The 23,413-nt window shown below is 50.1% G+C and overlaps 1 protein-coding gene across 2 annotated transcripts; it reads left to right on the forward strand.

Moving 5' to 3' along the window:
* The first annotated feature begins 16 nt into the window (after nt 1-16).
* TRIM26 (tripartite motif containing 26) lies at nt 17-22,685 on the forward strand. Of its 2 annotated transcripts, XM_030849758.2 has the most exons (8): nt 17-146; nt 12,586-13,073; nt 13,238-13,333; nt 14,593-14,823; nt 19,096-19,118; nt 19,610-19,725; nt 19,968-20,000; nt 20,518-22,685. In XM_030849758.2, exons 2-8 carry the CDS (start codon nt 12,636-12,638, stop codon nt 21,201-21,203), a joined length of 1,623 nt encoding a protein of 540 aa, XP_030705618.1. In that variant the 5' UTR covers nt 17-146; nt 12,586-12,635; the 3' UTR covers nt 21,204-22,685. The 2 variants fall into 2 exon arrangements, with proteins under 2 accessions (XP_030705618.1, XP_060163761.1); XM_060307778.1 differs by lacking the exon at nt 13,238-13,333.
* The last annotated feature ends 728 nt before the right edge of the window (nt 22,686-23,413 follow it).

A 23,413-nucleotide genomic window follows, 5' to 3' on the forward strand; every position in this document is an offset into this window, starting at 1 on the left:
CGGTGGAGGGCTCCAAAGAACCCGGAGATTACCGGGCGGGGACGCGCCGTCGCGCTGGGTGCTGGCGGAGGAGAGCGACCCGGAACTGACCGCCGCGGGAAAGAAGCGACACCAGCCCGGGATTCGCGGCTCGGAGCTGGGGACCGGTGAGTAGGGGGCGCCCGGTGAGAAATGCAGCAAAGCAGCAGTCACACACGCGCCCCGGGGTCCGGGCAACCGAACGCGGCCGCACGAGCGGAACGAGGCCGGGCCGCCGGGCCGGCTTGGGAGAAGGGTGAAGTTCGCGGCGTCCTCCCTCCCGGCCTAATCCTCCTGCTTGCTTGGGCCACCATTCGCTCCCTCCTCTTGGGTCTTCCTCGCTTTCCCATGTCCAGCTCAGGCACCCATCCATTCTTGTCTCCAGAGCCAGAAGTAAGCGGGGCCCAGATGACGGTCTCGTCGATTGGAGCCGCGTAGAGTGCCAGTCAGGCTCCAGGACCAGAGCCATGGTGTTTTGTTGTTGTTTTTTGTTTTTTAATTGGTCAGAATAAACCGGTTTAGCCACGTATACTTGGAGCTGTGCATTCACTTCCTCCTCCAGCCCATTAGCACATCAGCATTTTCCCTGCTGCTTTTCACCCTGTATGGCCTTAGAAAAGTGTGTAAATTTGCCTTTGTGGAGCTTATGAGAGGCAAACACTCAAATTCCCAGTACATTCCAGATTTTGACACCACGCCGCTTTGTGTGCACTTCCAGAGAATGATATTCGTTCGTGCATGCAACAAATATCAGTGTCAGGGACCGTGCCTGGGCTAAAAATCAATCCCTAGAGTTACTCACCCCCCAAGCTTAAAAGAATCAGCTTTTTTAAAAAATAGACTTTATTTTGTATAGTCCTCAAACTGCAATTCCGTATTTTTGAAAAAAGACTATTTTTTAGAACAGTTTTAGATTTATAGAAAAATCGTGAAGCTAGTACAGAGTTCCATATACCCCAAACCTTGTCCCCATTCATTTATTAACACCTTACATTAATATGGAACATTTGTTAACAATTAATGAACTTGTATCGATACATTATTATTGGCCTGCATCCATAATGTATTCAGATTTCCTTAGTTTTTACCTAAGTACTTTTTCTGTTTCATTATCCCACCCAGGTTACCATATTCCAGTTAGCTCTCATTATGCTCCCCGTGGCTGTGGCAGTTTGTCAGACTTTGTTTTTTGTTTTGTTCTGTTTTGTTTTTTTTTTGTAGTACGCGGGCCTCTCACTGCTGTGGCCTCTCCCGTTGCGGAGCACAGGCTCCGGACGCGCAGGCCCAGCGACCATGGCTCACGGGCCCAGCCGCTCCGCGGCATGTGGGATCTTCCCGGACCGGGGCACGAACCCGTGTCGCCTGCATCAGCAGGCGGACTCTCAACCACTGCGCCACCAGGGAAGCCCCTCAGACTTTGTTTTTGATGATCTTGAGAGTTTTGAGGAATACCCCCCCATGTGTATTATAGGATGCCCCTCTATTGGAATTTGTCTGTTGTTTTTCTCCTGAATCTGGGCTTATGGGTTATTGGGAGGAAAACCACAGAGGTAGATTGCCGTTTTCATCACTTCACATCAAGGGAACATGCTTTATAACTTGATGCTGATCTTGATTACCTGGCTGAGAAGTCAGGCTTCTCCACTGTAAAGTTACTCTTCCTCCCCTCCCCGCCCCGAGCCCCACCCCCACCCCCTTCCATACTGTACTCTTTGGAAAGTAGTCAAACTGTGTGCAGCCCTGACCTAAGGAATGGGATTATCTCCTGCCTCCTTAAGGGCAACTCCATACATATATTATCTGGAATTCTTCTGTGTGGGAGATTTGTCTCTTTTGCCTTATTTAATCAGTTATTCAATCATTTATTTGTATCAGTATGGACTCATGGATATTTATTTTATACTTAGGGTTATAATTCAGTACTACTTTGTTTTGTTACAACTTTAGCCATTGCGAGTTCTTTTAAGTTGGCTCCTGTGCTCTTTTCTAGCATGTATTTTTATAGAGTTTTTTGCTGTTGAAAACACTTTCACTTACGTGACCTCGATTGAAATTCAAAACAGCCTGGCGAACTTGACAAGACGTTATTCTTACCTTGTAAAGCAGTAAGGAAACTGAGGCCCAGGGGCAGTAGGTGACTTCTTAGATGTCACTTCCCCCAAAGGGAGTGATAGGCTGGGCTCAGACTGGGGTGACCACTGCAGAAGACACTGCGAGCTGCAGAGGAGAGCCCGTAGTTGGAATTGAGGCTTCTTGGGGTGACTTCAGACTTATACCCCCCAGGATCAGAATAGGAAACGACATGGAGAATGGGAAGAAATTGGTTTTGGAAAACAAAGGTTTAATTTAGCTGGCATCCAGGATGAATTAAAACTTGCCAACTTGGTAAAATGCAGTGACCTTTCCCCCCAAACTATATGTGCAGAGGGAGGAGATCTGGGTAATGTTTGTGGCCAAGAATGTCTAATCTGAGGGGAGCCCTTGGAGCCTCCTGCTGAAGCGAGATTGCAAAGTGGGAAGGGGAGTGTGGTGAGGAGGAGAATGAAGAAGATACAGGGCTCTGGAATCATGGGATAACATTTAGCCTCACAAACATTTACAGACTTTGTGCCCGATACTGGAGATACGAAAAGATAGGTTTGACGTGACCCTTGGGTTCACATCCTGGTTGGAAGAAAGATGGGTAAAAATATCAATTAGGAAGTGGTATGATAGTGCTATAATAGAAATGTAGTATCTGCAGGAGCTTCCCAAGGGAGGGAATTCATTCAGCTCAGAGGTGGGATGGGCACAGGAAGGACCTCACAGATAAGGGGGCATCTCTGATTCAGGCTTTCAAGGTTGAGCTGGGACTGAGAAGCTCATGTACAAGAGCAAGGGGTGGGGAGAGGGGCTGGTGAAGAAGGGGCTGTCTTTCCAGTTCAGTGTCTCTAGCGTTAGGATTCAAGGCTGGATGGGTAAGTGGGGGGCAGATTATAGGGGGCCTGTGTGCCCTGCTGTGCAGCTTGGACCTCAGGAGCTTCGAAGCAGGAGGGTGACGGGATGAGTTCCATGTGTTAGAGGACCCCAGCAGCACTTTGTACGAGATATGTTACATTTCACCACATCTAAGATGTCATCAATTATTTTATTTCCACATAGAAAAAATATCTTGCCAGTTAAATCATGGCATGCCATTTATCACATTGCAGAGATGCAAACATGTAATGACATGGGTGTCTCAAATTTGATTAAAGTAGTAACTTCCTAGCTGGTGGTTTAGGGCCCTCCTTCCCCTGGGGAATGAATGGTTAGACTGTCTCCATCTCACTAACCCATAGATTTTGAGTTCACTGACTCCATTTATGATCTTGAAGAAACTAAATTTGATAAACTGTTTTTTTCCTGCCGGATAACCAATTGTCAAAACAAACAAAACAATAAAACTGGGATACCTGATCCAAAGATACCATCTATGTCTATTCTGCTTTGGTGGCTCTTGATCACAGCAGTGACTTTATGTTGAGCAGTAAATATTCTGGTATGCTTGCCAAACCTTTATTTCAATTTGTCCTGTGAATTGCCTGGATGTTACCTCCTACCCCTATTACTTCATGGTGATATTGAGACCGAGAAAGGTCAAGAATCTAGCCCTGGGCTGCACAGCAGAGTAGCTGAGGCTGGGTGATAATCCGGGTTTTCATCCTAACCCAGGACTCTTCACTTTAGGCGTTGGTTAGAATGACAGCTGGGGTGGAAGAAGATCTGCCTGCTCCTCACTCACAGTGGAGCAGGTTGGAGATCTGTTATGTCCTGGCAGGTTGTATTCTACCTGTGGGGCCCAGAGAGAACAGAATTGCCACTTAGTATCTACCTTTGCCCAATGCTTTGTCTAGATGAAGAGGCTGATTTTTCTGCATGAGCTCTTTGTATATTTCAGCCCAGTAACCATCAATAACTTCCTCTGCTGTATCTGGCAGGAATTTGGGGTGGGGATGGGGGAGGGCAGATGATAGACAAGTCCAAGCTGGCTGGGCAGAAAGGGCATTTATTGCCTCCAGTGACAGAAAAGTTCAAGGTTAGGCTAGCTTCAGGCACAGCTCGATACCGGTTTCACCGGATGCCATCAGGACCTGGTTTCTTTCACTTCATCCCTGGGTTGGCTTCATTCTCAAACAGGCTAACCCTCTGGCTAGCTGCTCTAGCAGCTCCAAACTGTTGGACCTCACTTCTTGCAAGTTCTAGAGAAAAAGTTCTCAAGAATCTTTTTTCCCCCGTGACTCAACTAGGTCTCCTTGTGACTGGCTGCAATTGAGTCATGTTCTCAACCCTGAAGCAAGCACTGTGGCCAGGGGGGCTTACGACTCTTTCTCTTGTTCCACCTTTGAGCTGGGGGGAGAGCTCTGCCCCAAGCACATGATCCCAGAAAGGAACTGGGTAAAGTTAGCAGAGGAAGGAAGAATGGAAGCTGGTGGACCCCTTCCTGCAAAAGATAAACATTTACAGCACTTACTAGTTGGATCAAGGGACAATCTGATCTGCTGCTTTAGGGCTGATTCCCTGGCCTGTTACTGGGCCTTTCTTCATGCTGTTTCTTTTTATTATTTGTTTAAAGCATTAAACATACATACACACAATGGGATTCTATTTCCCGTTCACCAGCTTGGCAATTTTTTTTTTTTTTAGAGTGTGAATAATCTATTGCGTATTTAATTGTTTTTTCTTAAATTGAGGTATAATCGACATATAACATTACATTAGTTTCAGGTGTACAACATAATGATTTGATATTTGTATATATTGCAAAATGATCACAATAGTCCTGTTAACATCTGTCACCATGTATAGTTACAAAGTTTTTTCTTCTTGTGTTAAGAGCTTTTAAGATCTACTCTCCTAGCTACTTTCAAATATGCAATTCAGTATTATTACCTATAGTCACCTTGGCAGAAATATAAAAGATGAAAATATCAGGTATTGGTGAGGCTGGAGCAACATGGGCGCTCGGAGCCTGCTAGTGGGGACACACGATGGTACAACCACTTTGGAAACAGTTTGGCCTGATCTAGGTAAGTTGGGGATGCATCCTGCTTGAGGGCATGTGAGCAGAAATGTTCACAGAGCAGTGTTTGTAATTATCCCAAACTGGAAACAACTCAGGGGCCATAAGAAGTAGACTACATCAGGGAGTTCCCTGGCAGTCCAGTGGTGAGGACTCAGCACTTCCACTGCCGAGGGCCGGAGTTTGATCCCTGGTTGGGGAACTAAGATCCTGCAAGCCGCATGGCGTGGCCGAAAAACAAAATTGGCTACATTAGAAGTAAAATTATACAGTCATAAAGCAATGAAAATGAACAAAATCGGCTCATAATCGTGTGAGTGAACCTCACAGACTTGACGTAGATAGTCTCCCCCCCGCCCACCCCTCCCCCCCCAAATGCAGTATGATTCCATTCATTTGAAACGCTCAAAACCAGGATAAATAAACTGTTTTGTTCATGGATGCATACCCAGTGTAAAATGAAAGAAGAGGGAAGGAGCGATTATCACCATTATAATCACAACCATCTCCCGGGACACAGCTTTTTCTTCTCTCCTGGTTTCTGTACGTTCCTGGAGCCAAACCTTGGATACCATGACTGGGGGTGTGCTGGTGATTGCAGCCCACTGTTCTGCAGGGAATCTGAAGAAATCACTTCTGTCTAGTGCTTTCTCATCTTGCTGGAGGGCAAGGACAAGTGGCTGAGATTTCTTGCACTCGTTCAGCAGATACTTAGGAAGCATTTTGTGGGCATCAGACGCTCTGTGCCTGTGCTTTATTCACTTCCTCAGCCAGTTTTTCATGTTTCCTCTGTCAGGCATTGTGCTAGATTCTGGGGATAAGGCGGACACAGTCTCTGTCCAATGCAGCGGGAAAAGCTGGTGTTAAATAAGTAATTATAATAATAAGTAGGGACTCAACGATTGCATAGAAGTATCCAGTGCAGTGTGGAGTGCTGGGGGGCTGTATAAGGGAGAGAGCATGTGGCCTCAGTGTGACAGGTCAGGAAAGAGGAGGTGGCTTTCAGCTGAGACTTCAAGCTGGAAAAGGAGTCTACTAAGAAGGAAAGGAATGGTGTTCTATTCAGAGGGAACACCATTTTCAAAGGGTTCAGGCAGGAAAGAGCATGGCACTTTTGGAGGCTTAGAGAGGGGTTTGGTTTGTCTGTGGGATCGAGTTTGAAGTGGGCAATGACAGGAAATGAGCCTGGAGACAAGGCCTGGGCCTAGATTATCAGCGGCCTCACAGAGCGTGGGAAGGAGTTTTCACTTTATCCCTGGAGCCTGGGAACTAACCAGGGTGGTTACATGAGCGAACCTGTGTTTTAACACGTGGCAGGGTATGTTTGAGGGACGAAAGGAAGGCTGCGGTGCCTGGAACACTAGGCAATGAAGAGAGGAGGTTTAAGTAAATCGGGAAAGCCTTGAGGATTGTATAATCCCCACAGTTAGCTCTGATTGCAACTTCCAAAGGATCACTCAGTTATGTAACTAGATGTAAGCTCTGGGAGGGCAGGGACTTTCCCATTTTTGTTCTCTGTTGTATCCTCAGTGCCTGGCGCTTAGTAAATACCTATTACCAGTTGAATGAATTTTGACACCCTCCTACTTAAAAGCCTCAGCAGCACTTCAAAGCCTTGTCCCATCCAACTCCCAGTGGCTGCTGCTTCCATGCCCCACCCTGGGCCCTGTGGGGATTTCCACTGTTCAGAGCATGTCGTCTTGGCCTGGCCCTGGGGGTGTGCGTGGCCTGCACTGTGCCTCAGAGCACCAGTGATGCTTGACCTGTGGGGGAAAAGTAACCCACGTGTGACCTCAGCAATGCACCGCCCACCAAACTGGCATCCCCTGAGATTGCCTGGTGCCCAGCCCACAGCCAGGCCTGTAAAGATATTGGGAGTCCAGGTGTCGGCAACAGGGGCATGGCCACTCCTTCTAGTGTCCAGATCCAGATCACTTGCTTTTTGCCCTGAATTTTGTCCTTTCCTGCTTTGTTTGAGGTGTCTCACAGAAGTTTACTTCTAAGAGAATTTGGTTATTTCAGATTAAGAAATGAGGTTTAATCTGGAGCCCCAAGAGCCCTTAAATGGCCTTCCCACAGGGCACGGAGCCCTAGGCTAAGCACTTTAGGATCACAAGGAAGAAGGGGCTCTTGTTTGGAGCCCCATGCGTGGACTTGAGAAGCAGCCTGGAGACCAGGGTGCAAACCCAGCCCCCTCCATTCACCTTCCTGGGCCTTGGAGTCCACATCTGGGATTCGGTGTCTTCTAGGGTCCCTTGCTGTGGCATGTAGGAGCCCAAGGCAGCAGGAAGGAGGGACGAAGGTGTGGGGCATCAAAAGCCATGGGAAGTTGAGGGAAGGTTTAGAACCTGCTAGGGTAGAAGTTGGCAACTGTTAAGAAACAGGGGTCTTGAGTTAGATCCTCTCCCTCTGGGATGGGTGAGGAGTGTAAGTACCTACTGTGGGCATTCGTGGCAATGCTTCCCTCAGCTAGTTTTTTTTTTTTTTTTTTGACCTGAATCAAACTGTTTATTAAAATTACACATAATACATCATAATCCAGTAGGGTTTATTCCTAAATAAAGATGACTTATAAGAAAATATTTTAACACAATTCATCACATTAATGAATTAAAGGAAAAAAACACGTGACTATATAAAGAAAAAAAAATCATGTATCAAGTTATATATATATATATATATACGTATGTATAATATATATATAGAATTCTCTAAATAGTAGGAGTAGAAGTTTCCTTTCATAACTTGATAAAGTCTATCTACCAGAATTCTAACCATGAAAAGAGAAACCTCAGCTAGTTTTTACAACTCACAGTGGTTCTTGCAGCCAACACTTGTGCATGGCATCTACATCCTGAAATGTGTGCCAGAAATTACGTGGTGTCACCTCAGCCAGTCTGTTGACATATGCAGAGTAGGTATTTAGGAGATGCGGAGGGCTGTAGGGGACAGGTGGTTGGTGGGGCAAGGGGGACTCAAAAAGGTCTGGAGTGTCTCCAGTTCTGCCTGGTTCTGTGGAATTGAAACCAGCTTCTGGTTTATTGAAAGGACAGAAGACCTGTCCACCCCAGAGCGGGGGTGAGTGGCTTCTGGTAGAAGGTAATCCATGAAACGACTTGCTCAGGTTTCAGAATTCTCATTTGGGTAAAGGACGTAGGGTGGACCATGTCGTTGTGAAGACTTTCTGGCTCTGGCTTTCTATGGTTTCTGTCCACCCGAGAGCCAGGAATGGAGAGGAGTATGGTAGTTTTACCCCTTATTGTGAAAACCTGTCGAGATCATCAGAATGTGCTAAAGGCACAAATGATAGAAAAGCAGAATCACAGGGGAGCGTGGTAAGTTGGGGAGGGGTTTTGGAGAGGGTCAGTCTTGCGTCGGCTCGAAAGGGTTGGCTGTGCGGTGTGAGCCCAGGTCCGCCCGCGTCTCATACAGGAGCCCTGCTGCCTGTCGAATCTAAGGCAAGGGTGCTTTCGCTCAGCGTCAGCAGTAATACATGCCCCTTTACTTTTGTCAGCACTCTCCAGTTTACAAAGCCCTTCCATTGAGATGACCTCATGCGAGCTTCCTGACAAAGGAGCTGGTATTAGGCCCTGTTTTACAGTTTGCCTGGGCAGAGAAGAGAGTGTAATGGATTGGGCTGAGGCATCGGCACCAGACACTGCTTCCTAGCCACGTGCTCTTGGGCAAGTTGCTTCCCTCCCTGAGCCTCAGTTTCCTCAGAAAAGTATCCTGAGCATTAAATAACATAAGATGTGTAACTGGCCGGTAAGGTGGGTCCTACAGAAATGCTGTCACCAAGAAGTTGTTAGTCGCTGGGCTATTGGGTTAGAGCCCTGACTTGAACCTGGTTTCAACCCACAGATTTACACCTCGAGTCTTATACGTAGTCAGCAATGCCAGAGTAAGCCATCTTCAATATTTGTTATATATTCAGGATGGAGCCTATATAACCAAGCAATGGGATTGAACATAGAACTGTACTGTGTTTCATTTGTTAGTTTCAGCAGACTCTCAAACAAATGCATATGCAATTAACATTGCCTTCCTTCCTCTGAATCCATTCATTTGTTCAGCACCTATGTATTGAGCTTCTACAAGTGTTGGGCACGATCATCTCTCTATTAGAGATTTTCTGACTTTTTATTTTGTTTTGTTGAACCATTTAAAAGTAAGTTGTAGTTATACAGTCCTAAATACTGCAGCATGTGTTGCCTGAAAATATGTACATACATACATAACTTCAATAAATGCTATTAAAAAATCAATAATAATTTCTTAACATGATGCAATACCTAGTCTTTTGTCTAATTTCCTCTAATTGTCCCCAAACTGTTTTTAATAGCTTTTTTTAAAAAACCAGGATCCAATCAAAGTATTTGCGTTTGATTGTTATTTCTCTTTAGTCTTTTTAACTCAAGAACAATCCTGTTTTATTTTTTATGACTGACTTTTTAAAAGTCCAGGCCAGTTGTCTTGTGGAATGTCTCCTATTCTGGATTTATCTGTCTCCTGATGATGGGCTTTAACTCATTCTTCTAACCCTCATATTTTCTATAAACTGGAAGGTAGGTTGAAAGAGGTGATTGGATTCATTCACATCAAACTTTTTTTTATTTTTTATTTTTGGCTGCGTTGGGTCTTCGTTGCTACACATGGGCTTTCTCTAGTTGCGGTGAGCAGGGGCTACTGTTCGTTGCAGTGCGCGGGCTTCTCATTGTAGTGGCTTCTCGTTGCAGAGCACGGGCTCTAGGCATCAGTAGTTGTGGCACATGGGCTCAGTAGTTGCAGTGCGCAGGCTCTGGGGTGCACAGGCTTCAGTAGTTGTGGCGCACGGGCTCAGTAGTTGTGGCGCATGGGCTTAGTTGCTCCGCGGCATGTGGAATCTTCCCGGACCAGGGATCGAACCTGTGTCCCCTGCACTGGCAGGCAGATTCTTAACCACTGCGCCACCGGGGAAGTCCCACCTCAAACATTTTTGGCACGACTACTTCAAAGGTGACATTGTGCAATTCATATGGTGCCACATTGGGAACCATATGCCAGAAACACCTGTCCCTCTATTAGCGATGCTGGATTTGGTCACTGACTAAGGCCATCACCAGATCTCTCCCTTATCAAGGTACATTAGGGAGTAACCCACTGGGCGGTACTTAGCACCATGGGACTGTCCTGTCCCCTAGTACCTCCTGGTTTTAGTATCTGATGATGATCCTTGTCTTATACAATGGAGCTTGCAAGATGGTGTTTTTCTAGTTCTATCATCCCTCCTACACTTACTTACCAGCATTCTTCTGTAATCCCTGGACAGGCTTTTCATCTAGTACATTAGTGACCATTTTCATACAGTGTTGGGGGTTTAAATATCTGTGGAAGTCCAGCATGGAGCCTGGGTTAAGAACTCCTGCTCCAAGTGATGAGGGCGCCTGATTGTGTCAGGTTTTGTGTGGATGGGGAGCTGTAGCTGAGCTCTTCCTAGTCCTTTTATTCATCTGGTCATTTGCAACAGAATTAAATTCCCAGCCCCAAAGATAAACACATGCCATCCCCCTACAACAATAAAAGAAACAAATAACCTTAGCCTTTGAACTTCCAAGCCCCTCAGCAAAGTGAGTTGGTGAAGGGCTGCAGCACCCATAGGAATCACCAGCACCAGGACCCTTTCCTGTGTTACACCTCCAAGTGGCTGGGTCAGGCTCGCTTCCTCAACAGACAAACCAGCGAGTTGACCAGGCAATTCCTAGGATTTTTACTACCCTTATTAACATTCTAAAAACTTTATTACCTTCATTTACCAGTTAAATTCCTTGATTCTTTCATTTGAGCTTTGTAGGTACAGGTTTTTTCCACACTCTTAAAGTCACACATCTCTAAATCCATTGGAGCTTCCAGTTGGAGTTCATTGTCAGCAGAAAGATAATCCCTTACATTTGTACAGTACTTTTACTTTATAAAGCACTTTTTATATATTGCTGCATTAGATCCTCAAGAAGTAGACTTTGTATTCCTGTGTCGTTTTCTCTTTGGGGCTTTATTTCTAGCTCATTCATGTCACTACAGTGAAAGACCTTGAAGGCCACTGAACTCTGCTGTAATGGACTTTCACGTACATAGCCAGTAATCGGATTGATTTGCCTGCGGTTCCAAGGGCTTCATTCCAGCCTCGCAGTTACCTGCGTGCCCTGTCTGCTGGCTGTCTTCCCAGCGACTGCTTATTGCCTCCCGTGGGTCCTTCTGTGGGTCTGCGGCAGAGCAGGTTCCCCAGTTTGCCCCACGAGTCTCTCGTTTGCTTTAACTCTGGAGCTCGTGTGTCATTATGGCGGTTCATCCTCACTTTAAATTTCCACTCTTGCTCTACTTGTGCTTTGAACACTCACTGGATTTGGAAACCGTGGGTTCTGGGTTCTCTCCTAGATTCCCCCTCTATACCGCACTTATGCTTAGTATCTTCAACATAATTCTTTTACTCAACCCACTTAGAAACCCTTGAAGGTAAGTATCACTCTCCCCATTTTACAGATGGATAAACTGAGGCTCAGAGTACTTAAATGAGTTCTATCTTGTCACACAGTGTCAGGGGCAGGAGGAAGCTGTTGGGTTAAGTGTGCTAAGCCTCCTAACCTCAGACAGGAAGTGGGCCAGGGCTGCAGAGGTAAACAGGACAAAAGTCCTCTCTGTGCTCAGCTTCTGTGCTCCCTCTTACGGCCAAGCCCTCATCAGCACATCACAGTCGCAAGCCACCTGAGGCTTCCTCCCATGTTGGTCTCAGTCGCCCTTGTTAGCAGTAGAGCAGCCAGGCCAGCTGCACAGGGGGGCACAGCTGAGAACGAGTCCTGTGTGGTCAGGTCGTGCTCTGCTGGCAGGCTGAGTCTGGGTAGAGACCTGCTTTCTGGGGGAAGTGAACCAAGCCAAAACTTCAGCACAGCCCAAGGAAACATCTATAAAGGAGAACACCAGAACTCAGACTCTTGACACTTCTTGAGTCTTGGTAAAGAACCTTAATGCGCTTAGTCCTTGGCACCTGAGATCTACAGGGAAGACAAAGGAGTCTCTTGACTCTGTCAGGGCCCCCCATGAACAGTTGTGCAGCCCATGCACTGCAGAAGTGAGGCAGCACTGTGCACATAATAGACATGGTAGATTTGTATGTTATGACAGTTTTTCAGCAGGTAGTTATCTGGTGCCTTGTTCTATCATAATTGGTATATTAGAGCAATTTCCCAACAGATGGAAGGAAAGGGTCTTGAGGTAGGAGTGCTTTCCCAACAGCGTGGCATGGGCTGGTGGCAGCTCTGCTCTCCCTTCTACCAAGCTACCCTCTCTGGGCCTCAGTTTCCTCATCTATAAAATGAGGGCGTTGGACTTGAGGATCGGTAAGGTCCTTTCGCTCTGATTCTGTGTAAGCCTCGTAGGAGCTGCTAAGTATCTATTGATTGACTGATCGATCGCTGGGGCTGGCAGCTTTGTGCAAGGCTGCCATTTCTGCCCCTCTGCTGTGCCTGCTCTTGACTCCGTGTCTGGTCTCCAAGGAGGAGAAGTCCCCACCAGTGAACAGGGACCCCTCTGAGCTCAGGACACCATGGCTGCGTTGGCACCACTGCGGAGCCTGGAAGAGGAGGTGACCTGCTCCATCTGCCTCGATTACCTGCGGGACCCGGTGACCATTGACTGTGGCCACGTCTTCTGCCGCAGCTGTACCACCGACGTCCGCCCCGCATCAGGGGGCCGCCCTGTCTGCCCCCTGTGTAAGAAGCCTTTTAAGAAGGAGAATATCAGGCCAGTGTGGCAGCTGGCCAGCCTGGTGGAGAACATCGAGCGGCTGAAGGTGGACAAGGGCCGGCAGCCGGGGGAAGCGGCCCGGGAGCAGCAGGACACGAGGCTGTGCGAGCGGCACCAGGAGAAGCTGCACTACTACTGCGAGGACGATGGCAAGCTGCTGTGTGTCATGTGCCGGGAGTCCCGGGAGCACAGGCCCCACTCGGCCGTCCTCGTGGAGAAGGCAGCCCAGCCCCACAGGGTAAGCCCTCCTCACCCCCGCAGGGAGGGATGCTCTGCTTGGCACCCACCCGGAGGCGAGGCCTGGCGCAGACCCCTCAGAAGGCTTCTCGCTGGCCGAGGACTCAGCCCGAGTCCACCCTCCTGCCTCAGCCCAGAGCATCCCCACTGCTTGTCTTTCTACAGGAAAAAATCCTGAACCACCTGAGTACCCTAAGGAGAGACAGAGACAAAATTCAGGGCTTTCAGGCCAAGGGAGAAGCTGATATCCTGGCTGTGCTGGTAAGTGAGGCTGTTGAGGGAAAGCTCTGAGGCAGGCAGCTGGCTCCCTGGGAGAGGGAGCCCCGACTGGACTGATGGCCGGGAAGCCTGGGCTTTAGCCCAGGCCCTGCCGGTCTGAGCTCTATGGCTCTGGCCTGCTTCCTCGTCTCACAAGTGACTGGGTTGCCTGGATGTCAGCTAAGGTCCTTCTCGTTCTGTGACTCACCGCAGCTGCAGGGTGTCTCTGCTCAGCAGGGCCAGAGTGTAGGGAACTGAGGAAGGCCTGGCTTCGTTCTTCCTTTCAAAGAGAGGGAGAAAGACATGGTTCCTGAGAGTGAGGGGAGCAGGGGGCTTGGAAGGAGGGAGCTGGCTCCAGGACGAGAAGTGAGAGGGGTGGGCTCGGCAAGGCCCGACCAGCTCTGAAGACGCTGTGTCTAGCGAGTCCTGCGCCTGTGGTTGCCAGTAGTTTGGAAACAGGCAGCGCGTTGTGTGCTTGATGAGAGATGGGATCAGAGGGAAAAAACTGATAAGAGGTTCCAGTTTTCTGGGGGAACGTCTGTTCGGGAAGTGGGCATTGGAGGGTGGAGGGATGCTGGGGCAGTCCCGGTGGTGAGCAGTTAGGCCCTGGGAGAGGGACAGAGTGAAGCAGGAGACGACCCAATCCAAGGAGTGCCTCCAGGCGCTCAGTGTGCCAGGATGCTGACCAGATCCCAGCCTGGACTCGGCAGGGAGACTTGGGGGCAAGAAAGGACATGGTCCCTGAGCATAGACGTTCCACAGTTTCACTGAGGGAAGAGGATATAGTCCTACATGGCAGGGATGGGGTACACGCAGATATTTTACACATAATGGGGAGGATGCTGAAGAGAGGATTGGTCAGGCTTGGATAAAATTAATCAAGGAAAACTTCCTGGAAGAGGCAGCACACGGCAATTGGTGTCCAGGAGGGGAAAATGTGTTTGCTCATAATGTTCCTCAAAGGGCCCCAGAACATACTGGTTTACCTAGAACAGATAATGGCAGGCAGTCGGGGTTCCAATCCCATGGTGTCTGAGGGAACTGACCTGACTGACTTACCATGTCTTCTTTGAGGAAAGGAGGTTGCCACAGGAGAGCTCTAAAGCCCCTTCCAGCCCAAACACTGTAGAATTCATGAATGGGGTCAGCGAGGGGCACGAGAGGCAAAGAGCCAGCCTGTGCACCCCTACACCAGATCCTGGAGGGATCTTCTACCCCGGGGCGGAGGTGTCACCCCCTTCTCCCCCTTCCCACCCCTGCAGAAGAAGCTCCAGGACCAGAGGCAGTGCATCGTGGCTGAGTTTGAGCAGGGCCACCAGTTCCTGAGGGAGCGGGAACAGCGCCTGCTGGACCAGCTGGCGAAGCTGGAGCAGGAGCTCACAGAGGGCAGGGAGAAGTACAAGACCAGGGGCGTCGGGGAGCTTGCCCGGCTGGCGCTGGTCATCTCCGAGCTGGAGGGCAAGGCACAGCAGCCGGCTGCAGAGCTCATGCAGGTGAGAGACCTCCCTGGGGCAGGGAGCCGGGAGACCAGGACAGCAGGTCTTGGCCCTGCCACTCACTTACAGGACCTTTGGAGAGTCACTTCTTCTCGGGGCCTCAGTTTTCTGATCTGAAGCATGGAGATGATAATCTTTATCCCCACCACTTACTGCAATGATTGCATGAGCATAAAATAACTGGCATGTTGTCACTTCAAAAAGTAAATTTTCTACATGAAAGAGTTTAAAATTTTGAAAAGTGTTGTAGAAATGGAAGAGAAGGTTATTAGTACTTTCGTTACTGTCCTCCATGCTCATCACTACCGTCACGAGCCTGTCTTCTAACAAGTCATTGGCAGACACTGGTCCAGGGGAAGCTGTTTATGGTTCTGGAGATGAAGAAGCCTGTGGGATCAGGGGTCACTGAGGGAGGGCTGAGCGTGGGTTCTGTCAAGAACCCAGAGGGTCTGGAGGAGATGGGTAGCTGGGGAAGGGAGACTTCTCGAAGGCAGAGGTTTTCTCTGGGACTGTGGAATCAGCCTCAGAGAATAAGGTGGAAAGCAGGCAGGGGGCCTCTGGAACACCTCCCGGAAGAGGCAGCTTTGGCCCCGAGAAAGGGAGGGTCATGGATTGGAGAAAAGGCTGCCACGTTGAAATGACACCACAGCTCCTTCCACCCCAAGCCTCTCAGAGGAGTCACACTGCCTTAAACAGGGCTCAGCGGCCTTTGGAGGGAGCATGCTCGATCTTTCTGCCCTTGCAGGCCAGGAGAAGGCCTGTGTGATGAGCTCCTCCACTTGCATGGTGGGGCTGCTGGCCGGCAGCGGAACCGCCCAGGACCTTCTCTAGGGAAGTGCTGTCCCTGGCCAGTGGCAGGGCGAGTCAGAGATGGGATGCTGGGGAGAGATGGCGAGTCCGCCGGGTACACGGGCCGGCACAGGTAGCCTCTGCCTGCCTCTCTATCATTGAGGATTCCGACTCATGCCTCGGGACTGGCGGGGACTTAGAACTCTTCCGGTCGAGCCCCTGCTGATGAAGTCCCTGACGACCAGAGAGAGAAAGAGTTTGTCCCAGGCCGTGGGGCAGGTCAGGAATCACGTCAGAGCTCCAGCTCGGGTGTCCTGACTCACAGGCCTCTGGCCTCTTGCTCTTCTTTTCTCTCACTTTGTCCAGAATGTCTCTCTGGTTCCTTCCTTTCCTCCAGAAGTCATTCAGTTCCCTAGAATTTCTCTCTCAGACTCTGACTGGGTCACTTGCTGCCTCTCCACCCCCTCCCCCCTCCAGGAGCGCGCATCCTTCCTTTCCCCACAGCCGCTGCCACCACGTGGATGTGTACTTGCTGTGGAACAGAGCGGGGACATAGCTGGGGTACTGGGGGGGCTGAGATCCAGCCGTGTCTGCCTGGAGGGGAGCCTCTCCACGGTCTGCCCAGAAGAGCTTTGTGGGCCAGCAGAGGCCCAGCCTTCAGTGCCTCTGAGACCACTCAGATTGAAGACATCCCTGGGGCCAGGTGGGAGGAGGGAAAGGAGAGAAGGTGGGTGTCTGCTGAAAGTCAGTAAAGGAAATGTTGGTGCTGGTGGGTTTTGTCTGTGTGTTTTGTTTGGGTTTGCTTTTGCCGCAAGGGAACTGGACTGCTCACTCCTGAACTGTCATTAGTATTTTACCAGAGATTAGTTGATTGTCAATGGAGAATAAAGATGAGGCCCTACTAAGATAGGGGCCCTGATCTAAAAGTCTGGTAGAGAAATACACGTGAGAGAGAGAAGCGACAGGACGAGAGATAAAAACAGGGAATTCCCTGGTGGTCCAGTGGTTGGGACTTGGCGCTCTCACTGCCTAGGGCCCAGGTTCGATCCCTGGTTGGGGACCTAAAAATCCCACAAGACACGCGGTGCGGGAAAAAAAAAAAAAAGAAACAGAGGCCTTTTGACAAAGGCGATAGAAAAGGGAAGATCTCTGGACTGGGACTATCAGGAAGACAATAAAGGGAACTAGGGGATAGGAGAGCCCCTCTGGAGGGAATTATGAAGCCCCCCTGGTTCAGCCCTGGACAGGCCTTGCAGGGTCTGGTGGCAGGTCGTACCTCTGCCTGTTCCACTGTCGGTCGCCATCCACACCCATGAAGAACCTTAGCGTTCTTAATACCCAGCATTGCTGTGATTCCTGCCGCAGCCTCTCTGCTCTGACTGCCTCTTTCACCACAGCCCCAGGAGTCTGGGGGGTGAGAGACCCTCCAGGAGCCTTGGGCAGGTTGCGTCCCTCTGGAAGGCCCAGCGTGTGGGACTGCAGGTTGCCTCGGTACTCCCCAGTCTCCCATTCTGCGTCCTTTGAGAGAAGGGTTCCTGCACTTGTGCTCCGGGTCCCACCCTCTCTGGGCCACTCACAACCTTCAGCCCTTAGATGGGCCTCATTCTGTCTCTGTTCTAGCAGCTCCTGTGTCACAGAATATGCCCTCTTGGCTCCCTAACCGCACCCACCTACTGCTCATTTATTTGCCTTTTTATGTCACGTATCCCAGCAGAGCTGTGGCATACACTGTCTCAAGATTTGTCCCCCCGTTCTCTGAAGCTGGCTTGGACTTACTAGTTTTGAGAGACAGAGTAGAAGGATTTGCCAGCAACTCACAACCAGTCTCTGGTCAGTTGCTTCATGGTGGGGGCGAGGTGTAGCTCTGACCTCTTGGATGGCCTCCCCTCGAGCAAAACCCCAAGTTGTTCCTGAGACTTGCTGAAACAGTCCACAGCAGCCACAGTTTGGCGATTCCATTTGTTTCCCAAATCCCACTCTCTCAAAGAGGTCACTGCCCCCACCCTTACCCAGTCCCCCTCCACACTACTGTCTTCTTCCTGTAGCACCTATCACTTAATAGCATCATATAATAGATTTGTTATGTTGATTCTTTGCTCTCTGCTTCCCGCTGCTAGGGATTTGTGTGTGTGTGTCTCTCTCTCTCTTTCTTTTTCCTGCTCTATCTCAGGCTTCTAGAGTGGTGTCTGACATAAGAAGCACTTAAAATTTGTGGCATGAGTAAAAGGAAGGCAAAAATTACTATAGAGTATTATGGAGGATTTAGACTTATAAAAGGGAAATAACCAGTATCTCTCAAGAACCTCCTCCCTGTTCTACCCCCTCCTATCACTCAGATAGCACCATCCTCCCTCCTGTGCAAGCCGTGGGCTGTCCTTGATTATCTCTCACCAGTATGCCCAGTCTGTCTCAAACATACCTAGAATGTGCTGCTTCCCTGGCTCCACTGTACTGCCCTAGTCAGGGCATCATTATCTCTTGCCAGGTCCATAAACGGCCTCCAGACTGCCCCCTGATGTTGGCGTTGCCTCTCTTAATCCATTCTGTACAGGATGCCCAAGTGATTGATCACTTGGGATTTTGGCTAGCGACTATATCAAACAAGTTATTTCCCTCCCAGAAACAGTTCAGACATGAGGAGTCTAGAGCTGTCAGGGCAGCTGTCCATGAGGTCATCCAGAAAGCTGGTTACTTCCATCTGGTTGTTTCACTAACCTCAAGGGACGTTGTCCTCAGCTGTTTTGTCAAAGTTGGGCTCACCATCATATCCAAAACTGAGCCAAGGAAAAAGAGGAAGTAGAATGGAATTTCTTTTTTTAAAGGATGTGACCCCAAAATTATAGTCATTGCTTCCTTTTGCATCCCATTGGCTGGAGCTTAGTCACATGACCAAACCTGGTTACAAGGGGATCTGGGAAGTGTAGTTTTCTGTTGGGTGGCCCTCTGCCCAGCTATTACTCCACAGGTTCTATTACTAAAAGGAAGAAGGAGAGAATAGATCCTGGAGGACACTTAGCAGTCTCAGCCACTTGAAAAGCAGATCACATACATCACTCCCCTACTTGAAACACTTTGGTGGCTTTCTACTGAACATAGAACAAAATTTGAACTCCTTGCTATATACCTGTCCAGCCCTGCATGATGTGGCCCCTGCCCCCTTTGCCAAGCCCTTTCCCACCTTGCTTTCCTCCCATTCTTCACCTGGCCAGTACTGAGTTCTTCAAACCTCAGCACAAGTGTCATCCTCTCAGAGAAGCTGGCCTGTCATCCCCTTCTACCGCCCCCTCCATTTGCTCTGTCATTGTGATTATTTTGTTTGTTTTCTTTTTGTTTTATCCATTGCTGCCACTAGAATGTCATTTCCATAAGGAAGAACCGCATTTGTTTTGTTCACTGATGTGTCCCGGTCTCTAATAGTGTCGGTACATGTGAATGAAGTCTTCTTTGATTCACATTGACTTGTACTCTCTTCCCTTCCAGGACACCAGAGACTTCTTAAACAGGTAAAAGAGTTTCCTTTCCATGATGCACCTCATTCCCCTGTGCCTTTGTCCCCTCCCCTGTTCCTTGACCATGATCCATCTGAATTAATGGCTGTGTGATATGAGGCCAGAGGTTCCCGCATCGCATGGTTCATCCTGATAACCTTCTCTCCTGGGAAGCAAGAACACGTCCTTGAGAACTGGTGGAGACTTGCTCTGCACCGGAGCAAGTTCTCTGTATAATCCCCACTCCGGTGTCCACTATCCTTGTCTGAGACGGGACAGGATGATGTGAGAACACATGTTGGTAGACAAAAGGGATCTGAATGTTGAGTCTGCTGGTGGTTGTAAGTCTTGGCTCAGCCTTGGGCAGTTCACTTAGTACCTCTGAGGCCCTGTTTTTCCATTACCTGGGGGTAATCATACCTTTCCCTCCCTCTTCATAAATTGTCATGAGGATTGAGAGAAATGTAGGAAGAGCTAAGTAGCAGGTTTGTCTGTCATCTTCTCAGGTATCCACGGAAGAAGTTCTGGATTGGGAAACCCATTGCTCGTGTGGTTAAAAAAAGGACAGGAGAATTCTCAGATAGACTTCTGTCTCTGCAGCGGGGCCTGAGAGAATTCCAAGGTAGGGGTTGGGGAGGACCTTGAGGTGGGAGTCAGGAGCTGGGGTGCCGCTTTGAGAAGAGGGTACCTGGCTCCTTCGTTTCGGATTCTCTGACCTCATTCCTCCGAGGTCTCCTGGTGGTTTTTCCCTTCTTGGGATCTCAGGGATGGAGCCTTGTCACGAAATTAATACTGTCCAAGTGAGAAACAGGTTCATAGGTTTGCTGGGCTTGAGGGTCATTGCTGTCCTTTTTTTCTCCCCAGGGAAGCTGCTGAGAGACTTAGAATATAAGACAGGTGAGTATCCAAAGGATTGTTCCTAGATTTGTCTCAAATAAAGAATACTCTCCCCACAGAATCCTTCTGCCCCCAGGTAGCCCGTCCTCTTGTACAGCAGGGAGAGTTTCCCAGCTGCACTTCTGAAGTCCCCACCTTGCATTTTCTGACTCTTCTGCTACCCTTCGTCTGCAGTAGAGCCCTCCACTGGAGCCTCTGACCCTTCCTGCCCATGTTTGGTCATTCTGTCCTCAGAGGTCCTGCCGCCAGTCCTTTTCCCTGTGACTGAGTTCCTTCTCATCTGCCCTGTCATGTGGCTCCTGTATTCGGAGCGAACTCTCTGCCCCAGGCCCCGCTGCTGTACTGCCTCTGGCCCTGCAGTCAGGCCGCGGTCACATACCCCTGAGGGGCTTGTTCATGCTGCCACGGGTGTGGAGCGCACCCCTTGGATCGTGCGGTGTGGCAGCCCTGCTGTGGGACTGGGGGGTCCCCTCCTGGTCCGCCGGCGACACCGCTGCTTCTTCCTTTGTCCCCGCAGTGAGTGTCACCCTAGACCCACAGTCGGCCAGTGGGTACCTGCAGCTGTCGGAGGACTGGAAGTGCGTGACCTACAGCGGCCTGTACCAGAGAGCGTACTTGCATCCCCAGCAGTTTGACTGTGAGCCGGGGGTGCTGGGCAGTAAGGGCTTCACCTGGGGCAAGGTGTACTGGGAGGTGGAGGTGGAGAGGGAGGGCTGGTCCGAGGATGAAGAGGAGGGGGACGAGGAGGAAGAGGGGGAAGAGGAGGAGGAGGAAGAGGAGGCCGGCTACGGGGACGGATATGATGACTGGGAAACGGATGAGGACGAGGAATCGCTGGGGGATGAAGAGGAAGAAGAGGAGGCGGCGGAGGAGGAGGAAGTTCTGGAAAGCTGCATGGTGGGGGTGGCCAGAGACTCGGTGAAGAGGAAGGGCGACCTCTCCCTGCGGCCGGAGGACGGCGTGTGGGCGCTGCGCCTCTCGTCCGCGGGCATCTGGGCCAACACCAGCCCTGAGGCCGAGCTCTTCCCAGCACTGCGGCCCCGGAGAGTGGGCATCGCCCTGGATTACGAAGGGGGCACCGTGACTTTCACCAACGCGGAGTCGCAAGAACTCATCTACACCTTCACTGCCACCTTCACCCGGCGCCTGCTCCCCTTCCTGTGGCTCAAGTGGCCAGGAACACGCCTCCTGCTGAGACCCTGAGCCCCACACCCACCGATGCTTCACTGCTCTGGGATTCCTGGGCTCTGTGATGGGAGGGGCGGGGCCTGGCTGGAGCACCTGGAGCAGGCAAGGGGAGGGACCCCGTGTCGCTGCCACTCCCTCCTTGTGGCTGTGGCCCCCTTGGGGCCTCACTCAGTGCTGTTCCACCCATCCTGCTCTCGGGCTCCTCTCCCGCCCCCTGGGGTTCCCGTGCTGACTTCTGACCCTGAAGTCCACAGGGCTTCTCCCTCCCTCCTGCCCACTGCCTTTGACCCAGCTCTGCCCTCCTTGTTGAGTAAGAGGCGAGGCAGCACCTTCTTGCCCTGTGTGGCATCCTATGCCAGCTGCTCTTGGGAGAGACCAGTTGACTATTGCACCCAAGGCCATTTTACTGCCTTCCAATCCCATGGCTTCTCCTTTGCCCAAATCCACTCTGCTGCCTACCTCCCCTGGCACTTTAAACATGCCTACTGCCACCCCAACGCAGAGTTAAACATACATGAAAATGTTGGAAATGAACTGAATGAAAATCCACTGAGGCTTCCCAGGCCGTTTAAGCCGCCTGGAGTGCGAGTGGAAAGCATCTCTTCACAAGGTCCAGAGCGGAGTCCATGCTTCTCTGAGACCAGGGCTGTGCATGTGAGGTTTCCATTGCCAGGAGGTGGGACTCCCTGAAGCCATCTGTGGTCTGAGGGGAAGGATCTAGATAGATGTGGCTTTGGGGTAACAGTTGTGATTGGTGATCATTGAATTATCTCTGGGTTGGTCCTCTCGAGGAGAGTTTTTAAAAGAATCCCAGATACCCTCCTCTTGGTCAGTTCATATGAAAGCACCAGGGCAAATATCCAGCCAAGCAAAAACTCCCCTGCCTTGGAAGCCCTGATCAGTTTTTGCAGCAGGGTATGTATGAAACTTGTGTCACTGGCTCTACTCAACATCCAGCTTCCATTTTCCTAGGAGAGGGGCTGGGGAGGGCAAGACAGGGCTGTGCCGGGAGAGGAGAGGAGGGCAGCAGGGGTCCCCAGCAAGCCACCAGGTCTTCATATCAAGAGAGGGATCAAAGCGTATCCTCATCGCCCACGGGCCCAACCCAAGTCCCAGCCTCTGTCCAGGCTCCGCTAGTGCCCACAGTTGAGCACAAGCTCCTGCTCCAGCTAGATTACCTTGCAGCCTTTGTCCTTGCCCATTCCAGGCACTCTGCCAGTCCCCCCCGCTTAGCCAGTTTTAACTCCTCCCCTGATCTAAGAGACTCTTCCCAGCCGCTGTGGATCTCGGGCGTCTCTTAGCCACTACATTATCTGTAGTTGTACTCTTTGTATATATCACATGCTGCCTGAGTCACATGTACATCTGATTTCTGCCTCTAGTTTTGTAAGCTCCTTGAGGGCGGACACTGTATCTTATACTTCTCTTGTATTCTCCATGGCACCTAGTGCAGTGCTGGGCACAGAGTAGGTGCTCAATAAAAACTTGGTGAATGAACAGCCTGGATTCGTATATATTTTATTGTAACTCAAATATTACTGACCTTCACAGTCTATGGCTACAGAGAGGTTCCGTCGATAGCAGTAGCCCAGGGCTTTTCTACTGTGCCCCTTCTGGGTCCTTTAGAACTCTGCAACTCTGCTTGCACACATGCTGTCATTTGTAGAAGTCCCCAAAGAAGAGCTCCTCATGGGACACAGATCAGCCAACGCCAAGGTTCCACCTTGCTCTTCCCCTCCTGCAGTGGTGGCCCTGTGCTGAGATCCAGCACTTGGGGAGCATGGGGCTCCTGCAAGAAGGGTAATGTCCAGCACGGCACACCCACAGTCCTTCCCTGGAAAATAAGCAGTACCCCAAAGGAAGTATAACCTACGGAGATTCAATTCTGCCTCCTAACATTCAATCATCTCACCATTTTTTGTCTGTGTTTTTTGATTTTTTAAAAATTGCCATCTGAGGGCTTCCCTGGTGGCGCAGTGGTTGAGAGTCTGCCTGCCGATGCAGGGGACACGGGTTCGTGCCCCGGTCCGGGAAGATTCCACATGCCGCGGAGCGGCTGAGCCCGTGAGCCATGGCCGCTGAGCCTGCGCGTCCGGAGCCTGTGCTCCGCAGCGGGAGAGGCCACAGCAGTGAGAGGCCCGCGTACCGCAAAAAAAAAAAAAAAAAAAATTGCCATCTGAAAGGTAGAAGAGGGAGGATTACAGGAAGTACCTCTAAGATTATAC

This window comes from Globicephala melas, chromosome 11 (assembly GCF_963455315.2).
Source record: "Globicephala melas chromosome 11, mGloMel1.2, whole genome shotgun sequence".
Taxonomy (NCBI): domain Eukaryota; kingdom Metazoa; phylum Chordata; class Mammalia; order Artiodactyla; family Delphinidae; genus Globicephala; species Globicephala melas.

Coding starts and splice junctions, on each gene's coding strand:
- TRIM26 (XM_030849758.2), top strand. CDS start 12,636: ATGGCTGCGTTGGCACCACTGCGGAGCCTGGAAGAGGAGGTGACCTGC. Junction 14,824..19,095: donor CGGCTGCAGAGCTCATGCAG/GTGAGAGACCTC, acceptor CTTCCCTTCCAG/GACACCAGAGACTTCTTAAA. Junction 20,001..20,517: donor AGACTTAGAATATAAGACAG/GTGAGTATCCAA, acceptor TTGTCCCCGCAG/TGAGTGTCACCCTAGACCCA.